The following is a 24,402-nucleotide window of genomic DNA, read 5'->3' on the forward strand; positions in this document are numbered from 1 at the left end:
TTGTAACTTTACGCCGCCCACATATTCCCACACAGGGAAATACGCCGCCTTACAGGATGTAAGGATTATGAATTCTAATGACAATTTGTTCTTATTTCTCTGGTCATGCTTTGTAAACTTGACAATCTACATGGTTAACTCTTCAGTCTGTTACTGTGTTTTCTCCGTGTTGAAGTTGCAGCAAAAGAAAAACAGTTCTGAAAAAATGAGAAGGGGGTTGAAGGAAGAGGAGGAGAATTCAGCGCTGCTGTGCCAACTAAGTGTATATGTGGGCTTTAAACACTATATAACTTGAATAGAGATTTGTATGGAGACTTATTTTTTAAGGATTTACGGGATCCATGAGTTTAATAAATACATTCTGCTAACAATTATTTGATTCCGTTCATTTGAGATGTGAATTCAAATTGTGTGTGTAGAGAGAATAACACTACCCCACCAACCCCAACAAATTGATTCAAATTGTGTGTCTACAAAGAAATGAGTCATGTGCCTCTTATTGATGCACAAAGAATATTTTGATAGTTTAGTGTGTAACTGCCTGGTTGACAGACTGTTAGTGTGCGGGCCCAAACCTTGCATGTTGGTGCTTTCGATCATACATGTGTCCAGGTCGGTCCAGTATAGGCGATGGTCCACATAGTCAATGGTCAGTCCGTTGGCCCGGCCCACTTTATCCACCAGTGTCATGATGGTGCTGCCATCCATGTAGGCTCTGGCTATACGAGGTCGGCCACCCCACTCTGTCCAGTACATGTAGCTGCAGAGACAAAACACTGTTTCAGCCTGGGACACAGATGAGCGAGCTATCAGTATCAAAAAGCTCTGCTGGTTTCAGTAAAATCTTTTTTTCTGATACAATACTTGTTTCATTGGATAATTGATGACAGAATGGGAACCTGTTTCCATTTTGCTTTCCAGTTTTGTTTTTTTTTGTCAAGTTCTACGAAAGAAGACAACTTTGTTTTTATTAATGTGTGAACATGGGTATGTGATCATAAAATGACATCAGAAGTCTCCAGGCAAGCGTATTGACTGGGCCATGACATCACCAAGACATCACCAAGTGAGTGACATATTAGGGAATTTGGCATGCTGGCCATACACGTTCACACAAACACACACACACACACACAGAGTCGAACAGAGGCAGATCAGAGTGTCTCCGGGTGGTTTGGCCGTGGATCAACAGTGATGATGTCGGCCATGCTAAAAAAACAAACAGGTTTTATAGCATCATCTCTCTCTCAGCTGGAGGTTATGGGGATAAAGGAGGCAGGACGCTGGCTGCTGTACCTACATACCATCACAGTGACATCGCTACACTCTCACTTCCTCAGACAGAATGAAGACACACGCTACATGAAGTCACTGGCAGCAACTCATACCCTTGAAAGATGTGAACCTCCAGTATAATACAGGTGTCTGACAGTGAATCACTTCCACATGGCTGCTCCACAAACTGTTCTTATCAACTGTTCAGCTGTTTGCAGCCAGAGCACAGTCCCAGCAGTCACAAATGTTTCATGCCATATACTGTACGTTACACACTTGTCCATGTTGGAAGTGGAACATTAAGTAGAATGTAGAAATGTATGAAGGAAGTCAAATGACGAGGCCGTTGATTTTGCACGATTTACCAAATGAGGTCAATTTGTCAACTGATTTTTTTAAAAGCTACAGCTCCCAGTCCTACCCATTGGCTGGGTCCAGTGCTAGCGATCGTGGGTTGTCCAGCGAGCGCGGGTTGTCAAGATCCTTGCAGACCAGAACCTGCCGGTACTGGCCGTCCAGCCGAGCCACCTCGATGCGGTTGGTGCCTGTATCGGCCCAGTAGATGTTACGACCCATCCAGTCAACTGCCATGCCTTCTGGGTAGTCCAGTCCAAACTCTATGACATGTTCCACTGAGCTACCATTCATATATGCTCTGCTGATTGTCTGAAAGAAAGAGAAAGGAGTGAGAGGACAGTGAGTGGGAGGAAAACAGGAAGAAGCAGAACAGATTTCCCATTCAAATCCCAGCTTTCCTCACCATGCCTCAGTACAAAGTCATGAAATTACCAAAATGACAAATATGGAATAAATGCACTGTCCGACTAGTTCAGGTCAAATAAACATCAAACTGCCCACAACATGTATTCTGGCTCAATAATATAACATACACTTTTAGTGAAATATTTATAGCATATATATACAACCCAACTCATTTCAAATACAATATCATGTTTCATGTGTCTCTGTGTGTAACTTGATCTCACACAACTTAAATTCAATCTAAAACTTCAGTAAGTTTCGACAGCCCAGCCCACCTTGGCCTGTATGTCTGTCCAATATATTCTCCTCTCAAATACATCAAAGTCGAGAGCTGAGGCCTCTTTAACCCCCGTCAGAGGAATGGCCACGTCGTTGCTGTTGGTACCCAAAGAGATACTCCTGATGTTGTCCCTGAGGAGAAAATGGCATTAGACAATGTCCTTTTTGCAAAGTTACAACCTCACGACACTCATTCACTCATTTTTCACACCCATTTATTCCTGTTCAGAGTCATAAGAAGGCAGGACTACAGTGAAGACAACTTCAGCTGAGGCTGAGACAAGAATCATGACTGAGTCGAAACGGGCGTGAAACCAAATCTAGACTGAGACACTGAAAGAATTAAAGGAACAAAAACAAAACAATGGCTATGCAATATTCTTCATACTTTTGTCTTATTGTTGTTCATAGTGAGAGTGAACTATAATAAAAATTTAAATCACTCATCAGTTTTAAGAAAAAAGTTTGGAATATGATGAAAACATTGAACAACATAAATTTGCCTAAATGTTGCATTATTTGCTAAAGTTATGATTAAAGTTTATGATTACTAATTATGATAGAAACTAAATATTCAATGAATTCAAGCATTGATATTTTTTCACACATTTCGTGCCAAACTACACAACTAAAAAGAGGATGCTTAGATGTTACATGGCAAGGACACACTACAGAACATTAGCAATACCTGCAGTTGTAAACAACAGAGCAGAGTTCCAGTCTGCTATGAGAGCAGCTAATGGCACTGGGCAGGAAAGGCAGGAAAAAAAGATAGTCCACTGGATTTGCTCGAGGCCAAGGACTTTACCACAATGTCTGCACGCTAGCAGAGCAGGAGGGGCAGTTTCAGTGCTTCGTTAATGTCTACACAGGACCCGTGTTTATGGCAGCGTTGAGAGCCCAACACACAGTCACTATAAACTTAAGCGTAAAAATATGCTTTGGGTCACGTTTATGTTTATATAGCACAAGTAAAATGTAAGCTGCAATGCTGCCTGTCTAGACTTTATGGATTAATAATAGAAGCAAATCAGTTCCCCTCAAACATGCATAAAATGGCAACGCTTCTTGTGTAGATAAGCCATAATACCGGGACCAGTGGCACATACCAAGTCAAGTCTGAGGTAACAAAAAGAATGTCTAGCGACTCAAGACAGAAACGACAGACTCAAATACTACGCCCTGTTAAGAGGTAGCAGACTCACTCACCTAGGAACCAGGCAATGGCAGTCCTGCAATGTCCTACAGGTGTTTTGTGTCCTTGTCCTCATTATTGACATTTGTTTTTTACTTATGTTTTTTGTAACTTACTGTATATAAACAACGTGAATAGAACACTAGTAGCAGGTGAGAGGAACAATGGAACAGTGAGCAGGTCTTTTTAGCTCAACTGCAGGTTGACCGGTGGGCATACCTGTTGGTGAAGAGCAGGAAGGCCTCAGGCACCACACAGGTCAGCAGGTCTGAGAGGAGCTCCATCCCCATGGGACAGGCACAGCTGACAGCCTGCCGACGCCAGAAACACAGATGGCTGCATCCACCGTTATCCACTGCACAGCCATTTGTACCTGGACACAGTTTGAATGAGGGAAAGTTCTAAATATTAGCATTTATGTCATACAGCATTTTACATCTTTTGCTCAGCATGTTCTACTGCTGTTCAGAAACCACTTGAAAACTGGTCCTCCTTACCATAGGTCTCTGTCACTTTAGTGGCCTTCAGCCCCATCAAATCTGGCAGCTGATCGATGATGATCTCTCGTACAGCTGTGGCTTTGTGGACCCTCTCGATGCTGCGTCTCTGCCAGTCAGTCCAGTAGATGTAATCACCCAGCAGAGTGAAGCCAAAAATATGAGGCAGCTTGTCCTCTAGCAGAGTCTGTCTGTTACTGCCATCCACGTTGATCACCTGAGACCGGAGCACAAAGAGGAGACGAGGAAACTTTTTGAGCTTTTTCAAGGCTGGAATGCACATTAAAATCTCATTCTTACAGCCTTACATTCTTCATGGTCAAAAAAAGTGCCAGCTATGGTGGAACATAATACTTATGATAGTTAGATAGTACAACTGTATGGAGACTAAAAAATAAATCCAGAAAGGTAAAAGACTTCCTCCAATGTCCCAAAGAATCTGGTGACAACCTAACGGAATGTCCATGACACCAAATCAATCAGCTCCATGACCGTGACCTTTGACTTCCCAGGGGAGGGATCCATGTCCATCCAGAAGGTAATAGAAGAGCACATATGATACAGAAGTTGTGGGTAAAGAGGATCAGAAAGTGGTGGAAAGAGAAGAGAAGAGCTGGAGGAAACAGGATGGAGGAGATACTGATGAGGCAAAAGGCAGAAAACGGGGATGTCCACAGGAAATTATGTGTCCAAAAAAAACCTACATCTACAGAGACAGTAAACACAGTTTGTTTTAATGTCTTCATCTGAATGGAAAGTCAGGAGGACCAAGAGGGAGCTCAATACACTGCGACTCAAGAGGACACAAAAAAACTGATGAACACAAGAAAATGAAGATTTCACTACATTGACAACATGAACTGTGTGTTGCGTTAGGAAAAAAATACACTGCAAATTGGTAAAACAATAGCAAATTTGTAAATCAGTTCACCAATTTGACAGCGTATGGAACATAAAGAAAGCTGCTGAAAATACAGAAAACAAAAGCAAATACAGTTGTCCAGAACAACAGAACTGAGTTACAATACAAAACGTTCTCATAGGACACACAAATCTGACAAACAGAGCTGGAACAATCAGTCAGTTAGTCCATTAGATGATCGACAGAAAATTAATGGGCAACTATTTTAGTAATCATTTGACTGCTTTAGTCCTTTTTCAAGCAAAATGAAAAACATTTGATGGTTGCATCTAAATGTGCTAAATTGCTGGTTTTGTTTTTCTTACAATACAGTAAATCAATGTTTGAGTTTCAGACTGGTGGTTGGAAAAGACAAGACATCTCAATTCGTCACTTTGGGCTCTTGAGAACTGTTGAGGGACATCTTTCATAGTTTTCTAGAGTTTAAAAAAACAGAGGATAAAGCTGATTAATTAAGAAAATAATCGGCAGATTAATCAATAAGAAACATTACTGTTAATTGCAGCCCTAGTGACAACATAGCCATATGCATGATTTGGTGTTTATTTACGATTCTGATATTGCTTGAGGTATTGGATGTTCATCAAGCGTAAGCCTTTTACTAATTAGCTGCATATTACTACTTCATCTATGTATATTGAGAAGGAACAACATTTCACCTAAGATTCTAAAAAACTTACGAGCCACAACACACACAATGGAGCAGACTGAAATAACTCAGCATAAACATGAAAAAAAAAAAATCAGTAAAAGTATCACTGCCACTTCTCTATTGTTGTCTGTCCCACAACCACTAGCTTCACTCACCTACCAAACAGGATATAACAATGACACAGTCATAGCTAAATGACACAGTACAGTTGTTTCAGCTGTGTTCCTTTTTTTCATGATCTATACCCAAAAAGTCCCAGGTTTTTACAATACAGTGGAAATACAAGGAAGTACTTACAGTGCTACTAAAGCTTCCTTAAATTTCAGGTTTTGGGTAGGCCTACGTTAGGAGTTGTTAGTTCCCTTATTGCAAAATAACAGCTACTTATACAAATGTAAACTCTTTCCAAAACCTCCTTAACAATCAGATCTAAAGAGCATTCAACCTTGTTGAGAAGTTCAGTTCAACCTGTCTCATAGCTGTGTTTCACTTCTCAAAAGAAACCCTAACAGCAGCAGATCACAGTTCAGAATGGAGAGTGAGATGAAACAATGAAAATATGATGGTATGCATTCTTTGGGATTTCTAATTACAAAATCACAGACAATCCACGATGTTTTGACTGCGTGTGTGTGTGTGTGTGTGTGTGTGTGTGTGTGTGTGTGTGTGTGTGTGTGTGTGTGTGTGTGTGTGTGTGTGCGCGTGCACACATGAGTCACAAGGCATCTATTACTAGGCTGTTGAAAACTGATACAGGCACCCCTGCCAACAATCCCCTGCTGTGTGCTGTGTGTGTGTGTGTGTGTGTGTGTGTGTGTGTGTGTGTGTGTGTGTGTGCATGCGTATGCATGTTTCTACGAGCGGAAAGAGAGAGCTGCAATTGACAAGGCTGCAATTAGAATTTGTGTCCAGCCCTCCTCCTCACTGCCTGTGCTATTACTGGACTGGCGTCGACTGAAATAGACACACGCTTTTATTTTAGACACACTACAGTCATCTGCAGCCTGCGTCAGGGCGTGTGTTTGTGTGTGTGTGTCTGTCACGCACTGCTGAAGTTCTTCAGTGTGCCATGCCAGAGATTTCACAAATGGGAGGAATTTTGTTGGACAATTTGCTACACTATATGTGCATGGCAAACAGATATACTAAAGTGAGGATTAGGTCAGGATTAAGATGCTAACATACTATTTGCCATGTTTAAGCACAGAATCAAATGTAGGTGCTGTTCCTGTGCATGTGTACTGGAGGGTGTAAGGCCATGTTTGAACTGACTGACACTGCACAGAGGGCTTTAGCATCTTTTTGGCTGAAACACAATGCAAAATCATCCAGCAACACACTGAGTTTGCCAGTAAAACAGCGCTACCTTTTGAGTGTTATCATATCACATAGTATTATAAACTCTGGCCTTCTTTAGCTCAATACAGATACCCGTATTTGACAGTTTAAAAAATCTGACAATTTAATACTGTATCATAAAAACCCATTTTTTAGTGAGGATCCTTTAAATTTTGCTCTCAAAGATTTGTGACCGAGATATGTAGTGAGTGGCTTCTTTTATGCTGCCATCTACAGTGGATTTTCATATCAGAAAATGTTCACCTCTGTGTGACTCAAGCAGACTTAAGTGGTATTCAACAAGAATATAGGTGATTTGTGTGTGACTTGCCAAGAAATTACACTCATCTTGAAACTGACAGAAAAGTTGTCTAACTTGAATGAGGAGCCAGGACTAACTAGTAACCAGGACTTGCTTAATGTTACCTTTTATTTCTGTTTCGAGAAGTGTGACTGTTCAGATAATATCAATTTATTAGAACAACTTCCCACCTGTGAAACTGTGATAATTTATTACCTCATTGTTGTAGCCTGTAAGGCTATGGGCGCCAGTGCGCTGAAGAATGCGGAAGTGTCTTTCAACATGTTTTCCAAACTTCCATTTAAGTTTTTCATTAGTTCTTAAATTTTCAGACAAATGACCCTTAACAACTTAATGATTTCAGATCTGTGGCCTTCACTTCAATTGTTATGGAATCAAATGATGCCTTAATCTGCCACAGCTCACTTCTCAGGCAGTAAATGTATTAAGGACACCAAGATGTTCATCCAAAATACTGTTTACAAACCCGACTAGGCTTTTGTTTGCACACTATCCTTCTGTTTTGAATAACTCTGAACCGTATCTTTTAACTGACTGAATATTTTCTGATTTTTATATTTCTCCTCAGTTTGTTTTAGATGTTTTTGATATTTAACTGAAAGGCAGCTGAAGGTGCTTGTAGATAGCTGTTGACAAAATGTTGGATGTAAATCGGTCTAGGGTGTTTCATCTTCAGAATATGGTCTCACGCTTATAAACCACTGTGATTATGTTATGGACTTGTAGGAGGTGAAAAGGACGCGTGATACAACAGCTGGGTTCGCAGCAATGGCAGTGGAGATGGCTGTGTCCTGCTTCCCTCAGACAGAGGCAAGGGCCTCTCATATTTGACCCATTTATTTACACCCAATATAGGAAAAGCCCTCCACAGCTGCAAGTGTGACTTCATGCGGGGTAACACTGAAGTGCTATGAGAAAGTAAGACATTTAGAGAACAGATAGGTAGATATGGTTGTCATGATGAAGGCTAAAATGGCTGCCACTGGGATTTTGTTTTGGTTTCTGATAAGCCTTCCAACTCATGGATCTGTTACTCAAACAGGATTCCCTGGATTGTATTTCATATCTGACCGGTACCTTAAACAACACAACCCCACCATTACAGCCCCTCATGTTGTTTAACGCAAGAATTCCAGCCTGACCCCCAGTACCACACCTAAAGAGAACCAAACCCTGCTGTGGTAGACTGTGGTAAAACTTTTCCTCTGTGGCACCTGCGTGGTGAGATTTTAATACCACTCCTGGACACGTTAAACTGAGATACTATTCATGTAAGATAATCTTCCATATTACTGATTTGGTTGGGCAAGATGGATCAAATCAACATTACAGGATTAATAACAATATTATTATGATATTGAAATATTAATCATGATATGTAAAATGTTGCAGAACTTCATTTAAAAATAATCCAATCATTGTTTAATATGAAATGTGTTCCTTTGTTATGTATTACATCCATACATACGCTTACGTATGGTAAAACAAAGATTGCGATTACACTTTAAACTGAACAGAAATTTGTAAAATGAAGCTATATATTGTGATCTCATCGTCACAATACCAATCCAATTAGAGCTCAGCCCTAACTGCAGACTTTTTTATAAAATAAGAAAAACCGTTCCAATGTTGGCTTAATTAAAAATGTTTACACTGTTTGTTTACACCTGGTGCACTGACATAAAAATACTAAAGAAGAAAGGGAAGAGAAAAGTAGAAAGGGGAAAGCAGGTAAATCAAACTGAGTCCTCACACACACACACACACACACACACAAACATAGAAGGGCACGCTTTGGCAAAAGCCTGGTACCCACAGCCACAGCAGCCCTAAACAGAGTGACTCACTGAGTTTTGTGTTGTTTTACATGTCGCTGTTATGTGCAGCTGTGTTGCACTTACATATTTCTGCCTGTCATTGTTGTGTGATGATGTGTGTAAAATAATGTACATTGCTGTTAAAAAAGAATTTCCAGGGGACAATTAAGTCTAACTCGCTAACTGGAACTGGAAACTCCATTTTGAGGAAACTATTAAAGCCTTCAAACCAGAGCTTAAGACAACTCCAAAAACCCTCTAGTGTCCCTCAGCTGAAAACAAAAGGAACTGACCGCAAAGAAAGATGAGTGTGGAAAGAGTTGGAACCACTCCATTGATAGTGGTTTTCTTACTGACTTCACTAAAAATTTGCTCAAATGTAGCATACATTTTGATTTAACTTTGTCACAGCTCACAGCCTTGTGTTGCCAGAAGCCAGAGGATAATTTCTAGAACAAAAAAAATGTCAAATTAGAATTATTTTTGTTGCTGTGATGAGCAGCAGATATCCGTTTGGTGAATACTCATTTAAATATCCATTCAGATGGTGGGGGTGAGGGGGTGTGCAAATAGAAAAAATAAACCATTCACTTTGATGGGCCTCTGATCCAAGAGAGGTTCTTGACCCCTCCACAAAAAACCTATTCATTTATCACTGTGACACAATTAGATATGGCCATCCCAGTGAAAAGATGGCAGAGAGACTCTCTTTCTCTGCCCTCTCCTCCTCTCTAGCCTGCTCTTTCTCTCCGCTGGCTTTTTCAGGAAGAATTATGCAGTGGGAGTGTGATTTTTTCCCCCCGTCTTTTTTCATTTTGGGTGTGAGAACGTCTCATTTCTTGATGGACACGGGGTAAAAAGGACAAAAAGACAGAAAGAGAGCAAACAGAAAAGTAACAAAGGTCTCATCGGACACGCAGGGAGAAGTCAGACCGTCACAGGACAGTTCACATACGCTCACACACACGGATATTCTCTGGTAAACATAATGGAACACACTGGATGAATGGAATCCTGTGGAAAACAGGAGAATCACACAGTGTTTCACCCAGAACCTTAATGCCTTGCACCAGCCAGGGATACACTGAAATCTCTGACGGCTTACCGCGTGTCTATATGAAAAACTCCCATCTGCTTCAACTCATTCACTGTTTCCATCTTACAGCACAGGATCACCTGACTTCAGCGGTAATAAACTACATAATTTCAAGCTGTGGAAGGCTTATGGAGAACTGATGTTGGGTTGAAACTTTAAGATTATTTCCAGTATCCACTGATAATTACTTTTTTTAGATTTGATGATGAGTAATTTAGTCTATAAAATATAAGAACATAGTTTTTAAAAATGGCCATTATCATTTCCAGAAGCCTATTTTTTGACTGTCCAATGAACAGTCAAAAACTGATAAAAGAAGCAAAGAGAAGCTGCAACCAGATAATGGTTTTCACTTTTTCTAAATACATTATGTTAATGATTAACTGATCACCAAAATTTTATCAGCTTCTGTTGACTAACAGATTAATTGTCAAATCGTTCCAGCACTAAACTGATATAAAGTTGTTTTACTTCAATCACACTGCACAGCCTGACATTTATTCATCAGAAATGTACTTGCTCTCATTTATACCTAAAGGCAATCATTTTTTTTGTAATGGAATGAATGTACTCTGAGATTTTCCCAACAGGGTTCCCATGAAAAGAAGTCTAATGTTGCCATGGAGACAATGAGCACAGTTTGCATAGGCCTGTTTTTTCAGCCTTAATTTCTTTGTTTGACAGTCATCTGGTCTACTCAAGGTCCACTGACTGGCTTTTTTCAGAGCTTTCTTTTATTTCTTTACATTTTGGTGAATCTGCCCCAAGAAAAGGAATGCTACATTAGCTACTAGCAGTTCCTGTTTGCACTGTAGCCATGGAAACACACAACTATCACTGGATTACCCTGATACTGAAAAAAAAAAAAAGAGTCTGAAGAAGATGATCAGAAGGTATACGGAGCATCTCTTTTTGATATGATTTCTGCGCAGATTTATGGACATTTATCAGCAATGGACATGAGACATATTGCCACCCTGAGTTGTGCTGATTACAGGAGTGTATGCCTGATGTCTGTATGTTGTACATTAACATACTACAGAATAAAAGTGATTTGTTTTTATGGTGAGGGTCTTAAACTAGTGACCACTAGATACATTCAACAACAATGTATGTAACCAACATTTCCTTTAAATTAGTAATTTTTTCTCTACTCCACTGTGGAGTTTACAGTATGTTGTTTATACCATGGTGTTGTCTACCACGGTGATGTTTTATTCTGCTTGTTATCTATTTTCAGTCATTTTTATTTTTATTTATTCAGAGTACTTTTTATCTGACCCACTTTTTTTTTCATCTGAGTACATTTTTGCACAGGTACTTTTACTTGAGTAAATTTCTTTAAAGTAACAGTAATTTTACCTGAATAAAATATTCTAGTATTCTTTCCATCCCTGCCCGTGTATTTGCTTTGCTGTGACACTGCTCCTGGGACGAAGAACTGTAATCAAGGGAGACATTCAGCTCTGATGCCACTGCCTGTAAATTTACAGCTTATATTACATACAGTTTAAGTGCAGCTGTATTACCTCTAGATACTCACACTGAGAACAATTTAATGTTATTTTTAATGAACTGTAGTACATTTTCCATTTTAAAATGTGGAAATAACTTTCGTTTCTTGACGCAGCCTTACAAATTCCTATTTAATATTTTGTCAACAAAACAAATGAAAACATTACACATGTATTTTTCCATGTATTCCTCCTAACACTAACATATTAATTACCTGACCCTAATCCCTAATCTGTGCTGGTCTGCAGTCAGGACAGACACATTCATGACACACATCCATAAAGACACAAGGCTATCTGTTTCCTATATAAGCAAACAGAGCACGTAAAGACACCCTTGGAGTGTTTACTTATGTGTGGGTTGTTTCATAATGGGAGCATTTCTCAGGAATGTGCAACCTGAGACTAACCAATGTGTGACGATACACTCAACTCATCCAAGAAGAAACCTTGCTGATAGTAACAGGAGAACACTGAGTTCTAGTTGCTTTTGGCTATGGCTGTAAATCTATATTTTTCTCAAATAGGCTTCTTCATATGCAAAGAGCTATTATTTCCAAGCTCTTTTCCATTCTAAAAAAATCCTACAAAATCATGAAAGCCCCAACATTTTATGCTGTTTCTGCATACTAAGACAACTTCCAAACCAGAACTCGTCATGTTCAGGGTTGTGTTCTTGTTGTGTTTCCTGGTTTCTTGAATAGGCACTTTACGTCATATCATCTTTCAACATGCACCATTGTGCACAGGCGAAAAACATTCCCCTCATGTGAAAGAAGTTATTGGAAGTTGTCTTAATAGACAGCAAGATGAGGTTATGCAATATATTGCAAAAGAACAACACAGGCAAACAGATTAGCCTGAGCTTTAAGCTGTGTACTATATATCTGTAATACACTTAATCACATTAAGATCCTGACCTCAACTCATTTCTCAAACTGAATCAAATCATAAACATCACTGATAGAACCCATGCATTACAAACCAAATGGCTTTTTATTTGTTGTAACTGCTGAAACTGCTTAACAATTACAAGCATGCAACGTGTAGAAGCAATAAGCAGACCAGAGGTCAGTGGAAAGTGAATCAACAGAGTTACATAAATGTCACTATGTTTCAAAATGAGTAGCCAAATCCAGTAACCAGAACGCCTTGCTGATACTGAAACAGATGTCTGCTTCCACTGTCTCAAACATTTTACTGTTTGGAACCGTCACACACGCAGATGATACAATCAATACCAAGTTATACAACAAGTCACCACAAAAAAAAAAAAACAATGAGGTGAGTACGTGGTCAAAAAACAAAACAAACACTCACTGCACTGACGCACAAACATGTCCACTGACCTTTTCTAGTAAGTTCTAAAAATGACATTCAAATAAAGTTCTAAACAACTGATTTCTAGTTCACAGCTCCAGAGATTTGACTCTTTTGCTTTTCTTTAGGTTTAATTTCTAAAATGTAATTGTTCAGTTGTAGGAGGGAGCAAAGGACTGGTTGATTTACATTCAAGTTAGTGTCAATGAATTTCTGATACACACTTTCTAAAGTGTTCAACACTCAGATGCCAAAGGTTTATGCTGGTTTGATCAAGTTAATGTTAAGACAATTTTGTCAAAGTAAAGGATTTAGGAACCATTTTACTATTCAAAGGCCTATGGATTAGTAACCAGAAGTGCAAGCATGATCCTGGTATAATTAGTAGTAAAATAATATTTGGTTCCATTGATACTGTCTGTTGCCTGGTGTTTGTTAAGGGATTCAAATTTTTTATCCTGTTGTTTTTGGTCCATTTATAAACACTGAATAATGTCACTACTGCAAATGCTGTGAGTAAAGCAATAGTGTGGCTACTTACGTGATTAAATGTTGACAAAGCTAAGAAATCCCCTGATAATTCCATTTGAAATTATAGAAAATGTGATTTAAGATATCAGAAAGAGAAAGTGTTTGCAAATTTGCTCTAAGTAAAAATGTCTTTTTACAGACTTCTATGGAGCCGAGGACACATCCTGAGGATGCCTGCTATACTTTAGATGATTTCACTTTATACACTGATTTATATTCAATGTTTCAATCACAAAGATTAAATACTGTAAATTGTTTCGCCATTGTGCATTGCAATTTTACATCAAATTTTTGTGCTAGCACAAGCGGTAATGTGTTAGGGTTGACGGTCTCTCAGAACTAGTTCTAAAGTCATGCTGTCCAACCACGTCAGAAATCAAAAGCACTTGTTGTTGTTCAGTACAGCTGCACTGGAAGGCTCCTCTCTCACCTCTCCACAACTGGGCAACGATGGCGTGCAATGGGTATGAATGTTGGATTGTCGGTTTCAGAAAGTTACTGGAAAAAGTCGAGACAGATTCCCCCCATCTGGCGTCGGAAAGGTAGTAAACGTAAAAAGACACCCATTTCTTATATTAGCAATAACGTTTAAGGCCATTTTAAGGATTTCAAGTCCCCTTTTATGGAAAACAAGTTGACTTGACCATCTATTATGTGTCTCATCAAGATGAGACACAGCAGAAACAAACACACACAGCTGTGGGCTAGTAGCTGCTATTGGTTGCTCACCGCAACAGTGCTTACATCAGACCACAATATTACCATTCTAATAGGATACATGAGATCAGCCACAACACACACACACAGATGTGGGCCAGAGGCTGAGCTCCCAGAGGAAATGAGACATGCAGCTACAGTCCCTTTGTGGTAACAGGGATGGAGGAGCATATACAGCAGAGAGACAGACAGAGGGAAACAGGATGGAAGAAACAGGGAGGAGAGAGAGCTGGCAGGACACTGTGGAAACTCTGAGCAACAGAGCAGGTGTTTCTGTTATTTCTCTAACCTGAGAGCTACCGACACAGTATGCTCAATCAGGATTTATGGAATCATGTCAAAGCCATGTCATAAGTGCAATCAGTCATCATGTCATGACCGGGTTGATGATACTATTTGTATATGGTGTTTGATATATAACAGTATGACATGATTATGCAAAACTCTGAGAGCGCCTCAAATAATGGACAATAATAATGAACAATCTTGACTGGACTTGATCTGACTTGACACTGAATTTTACCCTGACAAACAGATTAGTAACATTTAACTTGCTTGAGTGTTGTCAGGATACTTTCAATACTGTCAATGCTGTGGTATGTTATACATATGTCACATTGCATACTATACTTCTACTGTACTGTACGTAAAGTATAAAGCATGGCAAGCCATAAGGTTAGTAAAGGATAATGTAAGGCCTGGAGACTAGGAACCACGTGAAAAGAGGGGTGATGCATTATTTTTTCATAGGTCCAATTGGATTATTTTATGTACACAGAGGCTTGTTTTGTTTTTGTTTTTTTTTTGGTCAGTATGTTCGTTAAATGGAAACGTCCTAAGGTGATCCACAAAATCAGGATTTAATACAGTTTGATTTTGATATTGAACTGAGATATGTGAATATACTTCAGGGTTTGGCTGTTAAACAAATCATTGTGTTTTATCTTTGAGATCCCTTAGGCACATCTTACAGGATAACAGACTGTTTCAACATAAAAACTTTGATGATACTGTGAATGTCATCCCGTTCATAAAAACTCAGCTTCAGGGTTCTGGAGGACTTCATTAATATCGTCTTTGTCGTCTTCTTCAAACTTTCAACTGACTGCATGTGTCACACCAAAGAGGTAGAGCCGAAATATATAATATATCTAAATTGAGTGCATGAATGATGTTTGTTTGTTTTTTTCCCCAGGAAAGCTATTTCTTTTTATTGTAAACCACTGCACTCCACGTATTTGACTTGTCTTTAGGCTGCATTGTGTCATGTTAAAATACTTGAACCACATCTTTGCAAGAAAGTGAACAAATAAATAGAAGCTAGCAGTTTTACCAAGAGTTAATGTTCACACTGACAGGAGTTTTAGAAAATGATTATTATGAGTCTATCTTGGCCCACGCCTCTTACGTGCTACTGTTGGCCGAAAATTGCAATTGAGCTTTGCTTTTTGTTCATTCTGCAAATGAAGAGAAGCTGTTCAAATCCTATCCAAACCTTCCTACAGCAGGAAAGCGCCACACTGACACTTCTCTGTCCATAGATATAACCCTAAACTTCAAACAAAATATAGTAGAACACCTGGAAAGCTGTAATGCAGACTGTATTTTCTAATACAGAGCTTGTCGGCTGTCACACATATCAACTAATTAAAATACAGCCCTACTTTAAGTTACATGTGCAATGTATTAAGGGCCAAGAAAAGGTTCAAGTTCAACCTTGGAATGAACATTACTTTACTCTAATGTATTTGAAAATAATTAACTCTGTCATATATAATCTACATAGCATATAACAATAGTGAATCCGCAGCTAAGCTAAGGAATTGCAGGACTAATATCGGCTTCAGATATTCATCAAACATCTCCTGTTGGTTGGTGAAACCAGTGAACTGTCAACTTGGTTTGTTTGCTGCCTGTCAGTTGAAGCATCTATGTGTGTGTTTGCATGTCCTTGGCTGCCTGTTCCATTATCACCACTGCCAATGTTATAAAAAGAGGCTTCATCATTTCCCAAAGCCGCGTCAAATCGTCTTTCACGGCCCTCATGGGAGATAAAGCATCAGGGCAGTGCAGAGCCAGTCAAAGGCTAATGTACACAAAACTTAGTTTCAATCTTTTATCTAATTGATGCATTCAGCTATGCAGTATTTGCCAGGCAGCTATCAGGGGCAGAGCAGACCTGACTCAAAACACAGATCTTCAATATTGTTTCAGGAAAAGTCCAGTTTGTTGTGTCAACATCCATATGTTACATTGGTAAATAATGCCTTGATGCCTTTCTCCTATTTATATGCTCGAATGTTATTCTGCACACCACGTGCTCTGATGCAGTTAGTCATATGTTCATTCTGTCATACAGTATACACTTTAGTTATTGTTAACACGTTCCAATATCAAAATAGTCTTGGGAGAATTATTTTAACCCCTAACTTGTTGGTGTACTGTCGTCCTTATGTTCTGTTTTTGTCTGCTGAATTCTGTAATTTTTCTTCTACAACAACCCATTTTAAGCTGAGCTCACGGCAACGTCTTTAAAGTACACAGCCAAATATAGAAACATGCTCCAAATACAGAGCGATTTAAACACTTAAAAGTTAAACTCACTTTTAACATTGTGATTGCTGATTTGGATAATATTGAAGATATCTGTTATACATCTCATGTATAGTAACTGCATATAGTGTACAAGCCTTCAAAGCCTGTATTATGCTAATTCATGAAGTAAGTAACTCGCATTCGCATGTATGTTCATACGTTTTTTGAGTCCCCTGGAAGCTTTATTACATTAGTTCCATTTTTCTTTCACAAGAAAACGTTTTATTTATTTATTTTATTTTCAACTTTATTATGTGTTATTTAATTTTTGAATTCTTGAATATGTCTGAACCATACATATTTGTAGTGTGGGACGAAACCGCAGAACCTGGAGTAAACTCACTCAGGCCAGGAAACAGGAAGCGGCTCCCGGTGTGGGTTTGAACGTGGACCTGCGTCCTTTAAAGTTGCAGTGCTAACTGCTGTTACAGGCTATCAATCTTCATCTAACAGTTTTAGAAAATGGTCAGGGTTTTGTAAGCTTATATCTGCTGCTCCTGTTTGACCAGCTGGGACAACCATACACAGGGGCAGGATAATCACACATACGAATCGCTGGATAGTTTCAGCCAGCCACAATATTGGTCGTCCTCCAACCACTTCTCGTTGAATATGCATTTACCCATGGCTGAGCCTGCATTGTTTGCTCGCAGCATCATGGTCTTGGTTTTTTCTTTTTTACGTCGTGTTCTGGGTTTTTTTCCGCCACAGCCATCAAGTCGGAAGTTGGATAAACACGTTCTTCTAGGTTAAAATGCAGATCACAGCCACACAGGGTGTACTACTGCCACCTACCAAACAGAGTGGACGCTATCTATTTAACATACAAACAAATAGGTATTGGACAATGTGGAATTGTTTATTGTTGTGGGATATAAAATACTAGTAACATAAAGGATAAAAACTGAACAGGAAAATAGAAATGCTCATTCATTCTGTCCCAGATCAAGTTTAATACCTTTCTACCTATAATTCAAGACATTTCAAGACATTTTTAGACGTTAAACATCAAAAACTAAATTTCAGACGTTTTAAGACTTTTTAATGATCCACAGGGACCTCGGTTTTTCTTACTTTATTTTATTATAGTTTTGCCCGACGACTTAATTCTTTGACAGTTTCTTTAAGCTCATAAATGTTTTGTGGCTGGGAAGAAATCTGTCAGGCCATGGCCTCTTTTTCTTCCATCAGTACATTAAACTTGTTGTCCAATGCATTTCCATCTTGCAACTTTGTACTGAGCTCCTGAATTTTATCTTTCAGGGCTTCTGTTTGTTGACTTATGGCGTCCCTATCTGGCTTGTTTTTCTTTTTATGGTTGTCTATTTCTTGAAGCAGGCCCTGGCTTTCCTCCCAGTCCCGGACCTGACCAGACATCTGTCTAATCTGGGTTCAAAGGCCCTTGATATGTCTGTGAAGGGCCTGGTTTTCACAGACAGGACCTCATTGTCTCTTTGGAGGATGGTCTAAGGACAGAGGGTGTCGTAATGCTGTACAGACTGTTAAGCCCCTTGAGGCAAATTTGTGTTTTGTGATATTGGGCTATATAAATAAAATTGGACTTTACTTGACTTGTGGGTGTCCCTGGTCCTCATAGGCCTCACAGAGACATTCTGCTGCTTCTAATGACTCATCTCTGCTATTCGAACACCAGTCAGTTACAACACCAGGCAGTCTTAATACCTTCAGTTACAACAAGGGTTGCTCCCTAAAAGTTAATGACTCGAGTCATCAGTTGAGAAGACACCGTGTCGACTCACATTTTTTCAGTCACTGCACTTTTTCCTTTCTTTTTTTTTTAAACTGCATCAGTGTACGCATAGTTATGCAGGAGTAACCTGCTGTAACCTCTACAAACTGAGTTCTGTCTCAAAAGTAAAGAACGAGGGTGGAAATAGAGGGCAGTGCAACGCCGGATACCCCGAGGCAGGGCAGCACAAAGTTGCTAAACAACTTCTGAACCAGATGCTGGTACAACCTCATCTACTCCCATCAAATGTGGCTGAGTGTTCAGCTGACAGCACTGTCAACCGCCCCACAGGAGAGATGTCCCAGGGTGCAGTAGGATTTTATAACTGAACCATGACCTGGACACATGTTTTTTACTTTCTGTGACTGTGTGGAAATCTGACCTTTCCACATCAAAGATGATTAAGAAATGCTTTAAAACATGACTCTTACGGATAACACACATGACTGTTTACTGTTATACGAGTTAAGTGTGGAACGGCTGCTCTGCAGGTGAGCTGAACTGACACTAACTGGGCAGGGGAGTAAATAGAATATTTCTCATATTTACACCCATGGTGAGAATTTTATAACTTTCCTAGAGGAATATAAAAACAAGAAAAATGACAGAAAAATAAATAAAGTAAAATTATATAAAGGTAAATAGTCTATGACCATTTTTTAAACAGTAATTTAGACAGAACGTAAAAAAAACAACCAGTGGATTGTTGATTAAAACACCTTCTAGAAAAAAATTATAATTATTAGAGACAGATAAAGTTTTTATAACATTTTTGTTAAGGGAGATTCAATAGTTTTAACATAAAGTTCGAGTAAGTTTAATATCAGTAAGTTTGCATGTGTGTATAGCATTTTATGGTTATACAAACAAAAAATTTCGAAGGATAAATTTCACTTTTTTTTCCATTCTACGCCAGCAGACTCCAAAAACCCTTGAACACAAGTTACATATATCTTGCAGGCTTGAAATCAGTTTTCACCTTGTTTCTTGACAAATGGGTTCCAGAGGAAGCAACCACTCAAGCCATCATCTTGACAGAACTCCAGACTCCCAGTTATGATTGCTGGTTATTATTTAAGTTAAATAAGTTTAATTCAAGCTTTTTTCCTGTTTTATCTGTTGCCTGTTTTTATTTAGACATCAGAAGGCTCTAGCTAGCCGACAAGACACATGGAATTACAATGAGAAAAGGCAAAATATTCAGGTAAAGGATGTGTTTATTTGGAAAGCTGTAGGAGACTTACGCACCTTGCATTGATATATGTTGTTTTGTGTGAGTTCTTGTTTGCCTGAATCTAATTTAAACCATTGGGTTTAAATTACAGTGGATTTTTCCATTAAGAAAACTCATTCAAATGGAAGAAAGACAATCAAATGAAGAAAACATCAGCAATTTGCTGCATATACACTCACACAAGGTGTTTAGAAAAAAGATATAAACATGGGCAAATAGAGAAACAAATTTACCAGTTTGACAACACCTACCCAGCATAACGAGACACACTGGACAGCAACCACCAAATACAGAAATGCACTAAATTTGACTAATGGTGTTGAAAAAAAAGCTAATGATTTAAATTTAAATCCGTTTTACCATTCTGCCTTCATGATTCAGATAATACTGCAGATATTTGCTAAACACCTGCTGCATAGCATGTGTATAGGACGTACAGGCTAACATAGCCTGTATCATAGTCGTGTCATGGAGTAAGTAAGTGAGCCACAATCATGACAACATGTACTGTAGTATTTCTGTATTAGGTTGTATTGTCTGAATTTAACACGTGTTTCTATATTGGCAGTGTGTTTTGTTGTTCTACATACTGTATGTATTAATTGCAAATTTGAACTACTTTACACTAAATACTGTTGGGTAGTTTAAACTTAATAGTGCATCATTTTTCATAAACATATATTTTATATTTAAAATCTTATTAATCAAAGAAACCTGTGACTACAACTAAATGCAACAGAGTAGAAAGTGCAATATTCCCTTTTGAAATGCTGTAAAGTAAAAGTATAATTTACCATAAAATGCAAATACTAAAGTAAAGGTTCCTTAAAAATACTTAAACATAGTACTTGAGTAAATGTACTTGGTTACATTGGCATTAACTAATTTGTTATTGTACAGTCTTAGCCCTTTTAGCTGGATGGTTACAGAAACAAGACACAAGCAAGGAGAGGAACTATTGAAACAGGGTGCACGGCCTTAAGCAGGGGAAATTCCACCATATACACCTCCCTGCTCTCTGAGTTTCCCCTCTAACACACACACACACACACACACACACACACACACACACACACACACACACACACACACACACACACACACACACACACACACACTCATACACCCAAGCAGTTACCATATGGCTCCACAGTGTGATCGAATAGTACTACGCATATCCAATTTGCATAATCACAACAAAGCAGCTGTTTTGTGTGCGTGCGTGTGTAGAAAAAGCAATACATCAGTCAAAGCAGCTAACACACACAAATTAACACACACACACACACACACACACACACACACACACACACACACACTTTTCAAAAGGAAGGGGCCTGTGGTAACTTCAGAGAGTTTTTTTTCTACAGACGAGGGGGTTGGGTGGGAGGTTGCAGAGGGGGAGTCAGATTTCTTTAAAAAGACTTGAAAACACGGAGCGAGAGAGAGGGAGAGAGAGGGAAAGAGAAAGAGAACATTTTTCCAGTGTTCTCTGAGAAAGTCTTCAGTATGCCTTAGTCATTTATCATTCTCTGTAGTCTCTTTTAGAAAGTAAAATGCTGGCGCTGTTCAGTTTTCAGCTGTTTGGCAGGCTTGCTACACTACACTTGCAGACACACTCACACACAACATTACTGTCTTTTAAACAGCGATCCCACTATATCATAGTTATACTCGTTCATTATTATTACTCATTACACCACCTTTGCTTGTTTACACTGAACCAAACAAATCCGGCATACTGCTGCTCTTGTGACTGATTTTAGATAGCATGCCGGTGTTCCGTAATCAGAGGCGTGACAACAGCATCAGCGTCTGTCCCGCCATACCTCGATCCATCTTTGTGATTACCTCCGCTTCGGCTGAAAGGCTGGACAACAATGCACCCCCATTCTGTGTTCATACATTTTATACAGAAAGGTGATTTAGAATAAATGCGTAATATTCCCGCCTTGAACAGGCTGTATAAAAAGGGCTACTGTTGGAGGTATAGGTACAATCCAAATATCCAAGTATAATAAATGTAAACACTACTAATGCAGTGAGTAACATATGATGTATTAAAGATACTTCAATTCACTGACACTCAAGTCAAAGCAGCAGGGCCCCCAACCACCACTGCACTGATAACAATATCATTTTATAAACTGAAAAAATAATAAATGAATTGGGGGAAAAAGAAACAGTAGACCACTAGAACCGGTGGAATCAATAATGAAAAAAAGTCTTTGGTTACAGTGCCAACTGGGGGTAAAAGCTATCTGAGAAAATCCCATTCAAATGACCACATTTTCAAGGAAGATAGATTGTTGACGTTGGGGTTTGGTTTTATTTGATGCAGCCTTGTACCAAAGGTTCCAAACGGAACATTTCATACATAAACAAGGGGTGTAAACTTTCAAGCATTGAACCAATCTGACCACAAATTTAAGGAAGTTTTGTCAGGACTGAATTAATAACAAGCTCTCAATAATTGGATTAATTTGCATTCATTGTTGTGTTTTTGTGATCTTAAACCCTGACACACCATTAGCGGTTTCTTTAAACTTAGATTAATTGGTTTGAAAGACAGCTCATTCACTCACCAACCGCTGTGTTGTACAGTAAACTGGAGATAGATCTCAATATTAGGCCTTCACTGACCTTTGACCGAAAGAACAGGAAGATCAGGTGTATTACGTTTGCCATAAAGGTTTTACGGCTCTAATTTTGCCCTGTTTACAGACTTTTACACCTTGTGAAGAATAAAATAAATAAACTGTAATTTTATTGAATTTCTAGGCCTTAAAATGCTCAAATTTAAAGGTATCACATATCAGTACAACCAGCTATCTTTTGTTCTTCAAAAACCCAGTACTGGTTGAATTCTCTGATTTAGAACACATGCACATTAAAAGGCTTTGCCCTTTTCCTAAATAATAATGAAGATGTACTACAATTTCTAATTTGGTCGCTATTCATTTTTAAAGAAATGAATTCATATTACAGAGAGTGCAATATAAATGTGTTTGTGCTTTTCCAATTATTGTACGTGGTCACTTAGCGCCTCCAAAAAGCCATTTTTGGTGGTGAATTTGTTTAACGATTATTTTCGTTATCGATGGATCTTTTATTTCGTCAATTAATCGATTAATTGTGTGGTTTATGAAATCTGAGGAAAGAATTAAAAATGCAGATCACACTTTCCTAGAGTGACGTGTTCAAAGAGATTGTTTTGTCTGGCCACCAAGATCCAAAAATCCAAAACATCTTCACTTTACTACAGCATTGAGCACCTGGAACTATCAAATGTTTGGCATCTTTTCTGTATCAATTATCAGAATTGCTGTCAATTCATTTTTTTTCTATTAACTAATCAATTAAACAATTAACCTTTGCATCGATAAAAAAATGTTCATTTTCATTCAAATATTTCAGGTGCCTATTTCACTTTCTATTCATTTGGGTGTTATTACACCCAACTCTGTTTTGTCTATGATCTCCAATACAAACTAACTTTATGAACAGGTTTGTAAATACACACATTCAGGATGGGCACCCACTTAAGTATGAGATTGAGACAAGTCAGGTTCAAGTGAGACAACAGTCAGATTTTCAGAATATACATTTAACAGATCTTGTCTTGACCCTGCTGCTTTTTCCTAGAGCCACAACCGCGGCGTGCGTGAGTCCCATACATATCAAAGACGACACACAACACCTTGCTGATCATGTAGCTCTGGCCAATGAAATTTCGGTAATATCTGACATGTCCTTGGAGAGGCGGCTGCAAAACGAGTGTTGCTGAGTTTTATAAGCCATTTTTATCAGTCAGTAAAACCAATAAAATTACGACAAAATGAACTGTCTGATCATCTGACTGTTCCTGTTTCTCTAACCTGCCAGGGCAATGTCAACGTATTCCCAGATCTCAGCAATTAATTTGGTAAGTGCAGTGTTGTTATTACTGATGGGACTAATGAAAAATAAAAAAATAAGACCAAAGTTTCAGTAAGCCCCAATTATCCTTTGGCTCAATTTCCAGTAAATCTACTGTTCTACTGTCATTGTATAAATTTGGCAATTGGCCAAAAATCTTACAGTGGCTGTTCAGCCTTAGTCTTCATGTATGTAATAACAAACACTGAACACAATCAGACTACACACACACAAACACGAGAGAGAGAGAGACAGAGAGAGAGAGAGAGAGAGAGAGAGAGAGAGAGAGAGAGAGAGAGAGAGAGACACAGGCAGATGTACAATGGAAATGTCTTCACACCCAGCAGCAATTTCTTTTCAAGAGGATAAAAACAAGGCTAAAACATGAAAAAAGCCCTTTGAGGTGGGTCCTTTCACCCTGACAGAGAGAGAGAAAGAGAGAGAGAGAGAGACAGAAGAGAGAGGGAGGGAGGGAGAGAAGGAACAGCCACCCCTTTTCAATTGGTAAGCATTCAGCCAGAAAGCTCAGGCATTCACTATTTTGGTTTAGTCTTCTCTCTTCCTCTCTCTGCTGCTATGAAAACAAACTAACACCAGTAAACTCATCCAATTCTGCAGACGACACAACAATCAACAAAAAACTGTGACAACAGTGATAAACAGACAAA

At 38.8% G+C, this 24,402-nt stretch overlaps 1 protein-coding gene across 2 annotated transcripts in view; it reads right to left on the bottom strand.

Annotated features, from left to right (window-relative positions):
• lrp5 (low density lipoprotein receptor-related protein 5) overlaps positions 1-24,402 on the bottom strand; it is a 67,681-nt gene that overhangs the window by 13,507 nt on the left and 29,772 nt on the right. For both annotated transcript variants that reach the window (XM_040132375.1, XM_040132376.1), the window contains 5 exons: positions 4,009-4,225; positions 3,731-3,884; positions 2,313-2,448; positions 1,697-1,941; positions 576-760 (listed from right to left, as the gene is read on the bottom strand). In XM_040132375.1, coding sequence (XP_039988309.1) covers positions 576-760; positions 1,697-1,941; positions 2,313-2,448; positions 3,731-3,884; positions 4,009-4,225 — 937 coding nt within the window. The remainder of the gene's footprint in view (positions 1-575; positions 761-1,696; positions 1,942-2,312; positions 2,449-3,730; positions 3,885-4,008; positions 4,226-24,402) is intronic.

Source organism: Xiphias gladius, chromosome 8, assembly GCF_016859285.1.
Source record: "Xiphias gladius isolate SHS-SW01 ecotype Sanya breed wild chromosome 8, ASM1685928v1, whole genome shotgun sequence".
NCBI classification, from domain to species: Eukaryota; Metazoa; Chordata; class Actinopteri; order Istiophoriformes; family Xiphiidae; genus Xiphias; species Xiphias gladius.